The sequence below is a fragment of the Chrysochloris asiatica genome, unplaced genomic scaffold (genome assembly GCF_000296735.1).
Source record: "Chrysochloris asiatica unplaced genomic scaffold, ChrAsi1.0 scaffold00030, whole genome shotgun sequence".
NCBI lineage: Eukaryota > Metazoa > Chordata > Mammalia > Afrosoricida > Chrysochloridae > Chrysochloris > Chrysochloris asiatica.
In genome coordinates this window covers 2,911,677-2,918,100 of record NW_006408548.1, presented here as the reverse complement: position 1 = coordinate 2,918,100, position 6,424 = coordinate 2,911,677, and the positions used below count along the sequence as shown (strand labels likewise).

General features: G+C 37.9%; 1 protein-coding gene across 1 annotated transcript in view; it reads left to right on the top strand.

Moving 5' to 3' along the window:
• Positions 1-6,424, top strand: part of CNOT10 (CCR4-NOT transcription complex, subunit 10) — a 121,902-nt gene that overhangs the window by 50,788 nt on the left and 64,690 nt on the right. The window contains exons 8-9 of the mRNA XM_006859171.1: positions 3,008-3,157; positions 3,790-3,992. Of these exons, the coding sequence (XP_006859233.1) occupies positions 3,008-3,157; positions 3,790-3,992 (353 nt within the window). The remainder of the gene's footprint in view (positions 1-3,007; positions 3,158-3,789; positions 3,993-6,424) is intronic.

The window sequence follows — 6,424 nt, the reverse complement described above, 5'->3', positions numbered from 1 at the left end:
TTTCACTCTTCTTCTTGAGAAATTTCAAGATACCACTGTTGGTCGTTTTGATGTAACTTAGGATTTAATTTTCGGCCTATTTCCTCTTCTGTCTGCTTGTCCCGCTCCACAATCCCTGTTCAGTTCTTTTTTCTAGTTGCAAACAGTTCAGGGCCGGCTGTGGCCGTTTGGTTTTAATTGGAAACTGTCTCTTTAAATTTCAAGGAGATCTGTGTACATGCGTAGTAGAACCCTCCGAGGGTGGGGCTGGGGTACCCACTAGCTCAGGCACCCCTATAGTCGCCAGAATGGAGATGCACAGACAACAAAGGACCAATGAACAGCTACCAAAAGAAAAGAATGCGCACACCTTGATCTCCACGGTTCTGCCAGGCGTCTGTGGTGGCTCCGATCTTTCCCCGGCTTGGTCTCACCCAGGATGGTGGGTGCTGGAGCAGCTGAGCGTCCTGGACTAGAAAGCAATGGATTTGTTGCTTCTGCCACAAATTCCCCCAGCTGTGAACCTTCCAACCTTGTAAATATTCCTTTATATGTGGTTCAGAGTTCTGGGACCAGCCCCTGAGCCTGCTTGGTCGTGTATTCTGTGTTGTGTTGGCGGAGCTCTTTACTACACATCCACTCGATCCGCCATCTTGTTTATTCTCTAGCCGACTAATTTTTAGGTTGGTGATTTTGTTTGGCCCACAAATGATGTTATAAATTTTGGCATAAAAAAAGGTTCTCCATCCCTGCTATGTAGGATTTCCAAGGAACAGCTGGTGGGAGAAAGTATATTTGTAAGTATATTTGTAAGCAAATAGAAATTATTGATACAGGACTGAAAGAGGCATGACAAGTAATAGAATAAGAAAACTGCCAGGCCAACAACATGCAAAGATGCTCACTCTGTCAGCCACAGTAATATTTAAAGTCGTGTGCATTAAAAAGAGCAGTGAAAATTAAGGACTTAACAAAAGCAGGGTTTTATATATTCTGTTTTGTTCTATATATATTCTTGCTGTTCTTCACTCGATATTGTTGGCTATTTTCATACATTGCTTGTATTATAATTTTAATTTCTGCATAGTATTTTATTGTGTAAATGTCATGCATGTTGTTGTTGTTGTTAAGTGCCGTTGAGTCGATTCCGACCCATAGCGACCCTGTACAGGGTTTCCGAGGGTGTAAATCTTTACGGGAGTAGAAAGCCTCATCTTTCTCCCACGGAGCGGCTGGTAGTTTCGAACCACTGGCCTTAAGGTTCGCAGCCCGATTCATAACCACTATGCTACCAGAGCTCCTTAAATGTCATGTATATATGTTATTAATTTTGTCTTTTTCATTTTTGTTTCACTTGCCTATAAGTATTAGAAATGAAATTTTTAAAAATTAAGCAGGCTAACAAAATCAGTATGCAGGCTTTTTTTTCCTGAAGTTCCCTTTAATCAAACTAAGTTTTTAGTTGTTTCAAAAATAATATTGTATCTTAGATGAAAGTTTACACAGAAAATTAGGTTCCCATTTCACAGTTTTTGTATAAATTGTTCTATGACATTGGTTTACAATTTCACAATGTCTCAGCAGTCTCATGATGTACATTCTGTCCTTTTTCTATTGACCTAGCTTTTCTGTCCCTCCTTGCCTTTTCATCATTGTTTTAGGATAAATATTAACCATTTGGTGTCATGATTAAGGAAGCACATCGCTCATGGGTGATGTTGTTCATTTCATAAATTAATCTATAGGCAGCTCCTAAATTATGAGCGAGTTCCATTCCTAAATCTGTCTTTAAGTCAAATTTGTACATAAGTTGGGACAGTTAGTTATGGTTCGTATCTAACGTTAGTTAGTCACATGTTTATCTTGGTATATAGTGCACCTTTTTTATGCAGAAAAATATTAAGGAAACACATCCAAATACATTAAAACACCTTTAACATAATAATATTTTGATGTGTGTTGCAAAGTAGCACCATTTTATTATTCAGAACCATTTGTGTGTACCTCCAATTTTTGCTTTTACAGGATTGTACATAAGTTGGTGGTTCTTAACCTGGGGACTACCTTCATTTAGCTGAAAGTTGACCTTCAGAAATAGCTTCATTTCCAAGTTCAAAGGGTTTCCCAGGGTGATAGTCCTGGGGTTACTTTAGTTTCTACTGGTCCAGTAGGAACTTTTTTTAGGAATTTGAATTTTATTCTACATTATTCTCCCATTCTGTCTGAGACCTTGTATTGTGTCCTTGGTCTGAACAGTTGGTTGATAGCAGTAGCCGGGTGCTATCTTGTTCTTTCAGTCTCAAGTTATAAGAGACTGAGATTCATGTGGGATATTAGTCCTGTGGACTAGAGTTTTCTTTGAGCCTTTGATTTCCTTCTTCTACTTTTGTTCCATACAAGTAGAGACCAATAGTTGTATCTTAAATGGCCACATGCTTTTGAAACCCCAGATGCTACTCACCAAACTGTGTTGTGCCAGTTGACTAAGTTGTCCCCTAATCTAGTAAACCAATTGCAACACTTGTTTGGCTGTGTCTCGGAAGCCTTCTATCTGCACCTATTGTGTGCTTCATTGTATGTAAGGGGACTTCAAAAATTCCATTCTTTTTTCATTTAATTTTTCTGTGAACTTTTTGAAACCCCCTGGTATGTAGATAATATAATAAAACTGATTTTTGAAAGAAAAGAGCTATACAGATTTTTCATTTTTTCCCCTAAGTTTCAAATGTCTTATGAATTATTTTATAATGTAATCGCTATGAGTTGGGCTGCTAACTTTAAGGTCAGCAGTTTGAAACTACCAGCTGTTCTGCGGGAGAAAGATAAGACTTCTTGCTCCCATAAAGATTTACGGACTCAGAAACCCTGTACTAGGTCACTATGAGTCAGAACCGACTCCTTGGCACTTAACCACCACCACCTAAGTAGAATTGTAAATAGACTTAACTCTTGCTAAATCAGCACAATTTTGTATTAGGTATGCTAACAGTAAAATCCTTCAACATACAAATTTATTTGTTTTTCCCAGGTGAATGTTTAAGATGCATGTTCTGGAATAATCTTGGTTGCATCCATTTTGCAATGAGCAAGCACAATTTGGGGATTTTCTACTTTAAAAAAGCTCTGCAGGAGAATGACAATGTCTGTGCCCAGCTCAGTGCAGGGAGCACAGATCCAAGTAAGTGCAGTGCTGAGAAAGAGTGAACTTACATGCAAAGTAACTGCTGTTTGTGCCTACATACAATTCACACTGTTAGGCAAAACAAAATTCTATGATAGCTCCTTTTTAGGGTTTCACACATCGTGCTGTTGGTTAGTACTGACAGTCTTTAAGCAAATTCTTGAAATTTGCTCCTTTAATATTTATTTTATATGGATTTTTGATCTGAGATACTTAAGATAATTATTTAGCTATTTATAGTGTAAATAATTTTAATTGGTGAAAAATACGTCCCAAATCATAAGCAGTCTTATTTTACTTTTAAATACTATCATTATTATCTGATAGCCTCCACAAAAATGTGGACCGGGTGGTACTAGAAGTGAGAGTGGGCCCCAGCTCTAGTGTTTGCCTTTCTGGAGCATTATTGCTAATAAGAAGAGACCATCTCTGGCTCTGCCAGTGCTAGCAGCTATGCTCTGGAGACAGTTTGTGGGTTGGGATTGAAGACCGTGGGTATGATCTATTATAGTTTAATATCAGTTTATTGGTAGTAGAGAAGGTAGCTTCTAAGTCCTTAGTGGAATAAATGTTTCACTGTGATTTACTGTAAATCTTAGGATATTTTATCATCTAATTTTTATCACTAGGCAAGAAATTTTCAGGAAGACCTATGTGTACACTACTAACCAATAAGAGGTATGAGTTACTGTATAACTGTGGAATTCAGCTTCTTCACATTGGAAGGCCTCTGGCTGCCTTTGAGTGTCTGATTGAAGCTGTGCAGGTTTATCATGCAAATCCTCGCCTCTGGCTAAGACTGGCTGAATGCTGCATTGCTGCCAATAAGGGGGTAAGTGCCACTTGAGTATCTTTTTGACCCTCCACCACTTCCCATTCATTACATGGAAAGCAAAGGGGACCTCATCCCCTTTTTAATCCCATGTGAATTTATAGATAGTCTTCTGTTCTTTAATATTTGGGACAAAAAATTTACCTTCATAGTCAGTCGTTAACATGTAGGTTCTTGATAAATATGGCATCACGTACCAGCAGTTACATTAAAGAGTTGAAGCTAGTGAGAAGGTCAGATCTTTTGGAACAAGTGATCTGTTAGCTACTGGATATGAAATGCCTTTTGAATCTCAAGTGGAGGGGTCAGCTGGAAGGTCCGGAAACTCAGGTTATATCATTTCCTACCCACTCACCCTTTGTGATACTCTTTGGTGTGCAGGACTTGGGGAAGTATGGTATGCTGAGGTTTCACTCTGGCATACCTGCTAGAGATGATAGAAAATGTAGACTTTCTTTCTGTTGCTGACTATACTTCCTGAGAAGCAACTATATATAATAAACCTGAGAAAACTGGAACCTGTGTGAGATGGAATCCATCAGAGAAGTAAAATACAAATTACAGTGAAACCTGTGAGAGACAATTTGCTGAGACTGCCTTGTTTTTCTTTCAAGTTTCTGTCTTTGGCAGGGTGCAGTCTTACCATATTTCTTTCCCTCTTTATTAGTGGGAAATATTTGAGTTTGCTTCTCTAAGAAGTTTCTGCCTTACACAGCTTCCAGCTTTACTCTCTTTTCCATTAATAGCTATAGAAAAGTGGTAAGACTAATGCTGTCAAAAACAGAAAGCTTTCAGGACCTGGACATACAATACAAGGCAGTCCGTAAAGTTCTGGCTCTCACAGGTTTCGCTGTAACAAGCATTAAAAGAATTGAAGAGGTACTTCCGTCAGCCATCTTTGAAAGTCTTTAATGGTTTATTAGTTGTACTTTGCTTTCTAAAAGAAACATTTCAAATCAAGTACTTTTAAAAATTTTCAGCAGAATTGTACTTTTTTTAAAAAAAGAAACTCTAGAAATTGCTTATTCCTTTTAATCCATTTACATATTTAAATGTTGGGGCCTTTAATTTAGACAGTTACTTCTTACTGGAGTAGACAAATTTATTTTTAAAAAGAGAAAAAATGAACCCACTGCTGTCGAGTCAATTCTTAGTCCTAGTGGCCCTGTAAGACTAATAGAACTGTTCCATACAGTTTCCAAGGCAGTGTCATCTTCACAAAAGCAGACTGCCAAATCATTTTCCCGTAGAGCAGCTGGCTTTGGACTGCCAACTTACCAGCAGTCAAACACTTTAACTACTACAAGAAATATATTGTTGTTAGTGCCATCAAGTCAGTTCCGACTCATAAAAACCTCACAATAAGAGTTTCTGAGGAGTGTCTGATGGGTTTGAACCTCTGCAGTTAGCAGTTCAGTGTTTATCCTACAGGTCCAAGAAAAAAATATACAATAAAGTTGAATATATTCTCTTTTAATTATTTACATTGCTTGAATTTATATGGGTTTTTCCCCAATTTTCTTCTGTTCTTAAGCATCATCGAATTATTTCTGACTCATAGCAACCCTGTGTAGGGTTTTCTAGGAGTGACTGGTAGGTTTGAACCATTGACCTATGGATAACAGTCCAGTGCTTATCTCATCGCACTACAAAGTACTAAATATGTAAATTTGAAAAAAAGCAATAAAGATGAGTTTGTTTTCTCATGATTTTTTGTTGTTTTGTTTTAAGTTTTACTGTGAATTGAGTGAAAGTACACAGTGCAGATCATCAGTTTTACGTTGAATAAATCATACACCTTGTTTTATTACAATGATTATAATTTACTCCATGTACCATCAGATACTAGTATTTCTCTCTATTCACTTTAGCACTCTCTCTCTCTCTCTTTTTTTTTTTTAAAACACTCAGGCATATATAATAATTTACACCACCAAAGGGCACATTCTGCAAGTCTGCTTCCAGGCTACCAGCTCATAGTCCCTTCCCATGAATCTAGAGTGCTCAGCTGCTCCCTCTCTCCATATCCCCATCTCTGGTGTCACTGCTTCTCTGGATAAGGTCTTATATTCCCCTTATGCTCTTCTCCCTTGATGGTTTTCGGGTCCTTTGTTTCTGCACTGTAAGATTAACTACTCCCCCATTTTTGATACAAAACTTCAACCTTTACAATTGTGACAGTTGCAATTAGTCATGATAACATTACTCATTATTGAATCATAAGAATCTTATCCCCATCTCTTTTAACCAGACCCATCTAGACAAGATGAAAACTAGTCAGTGGGGATTCTTTCTTTCCCCTCATACACTTAAGCTAAACTCCCTCTTGAAATTTTTTAAGGCAGTCATTTCATGCCTGTATCACCCCCTCATTTTAGGTAGCTAATGTCTAAGGTGCTCTGGTAGCGTAGTGGTTATGAATAGGGCTGTGA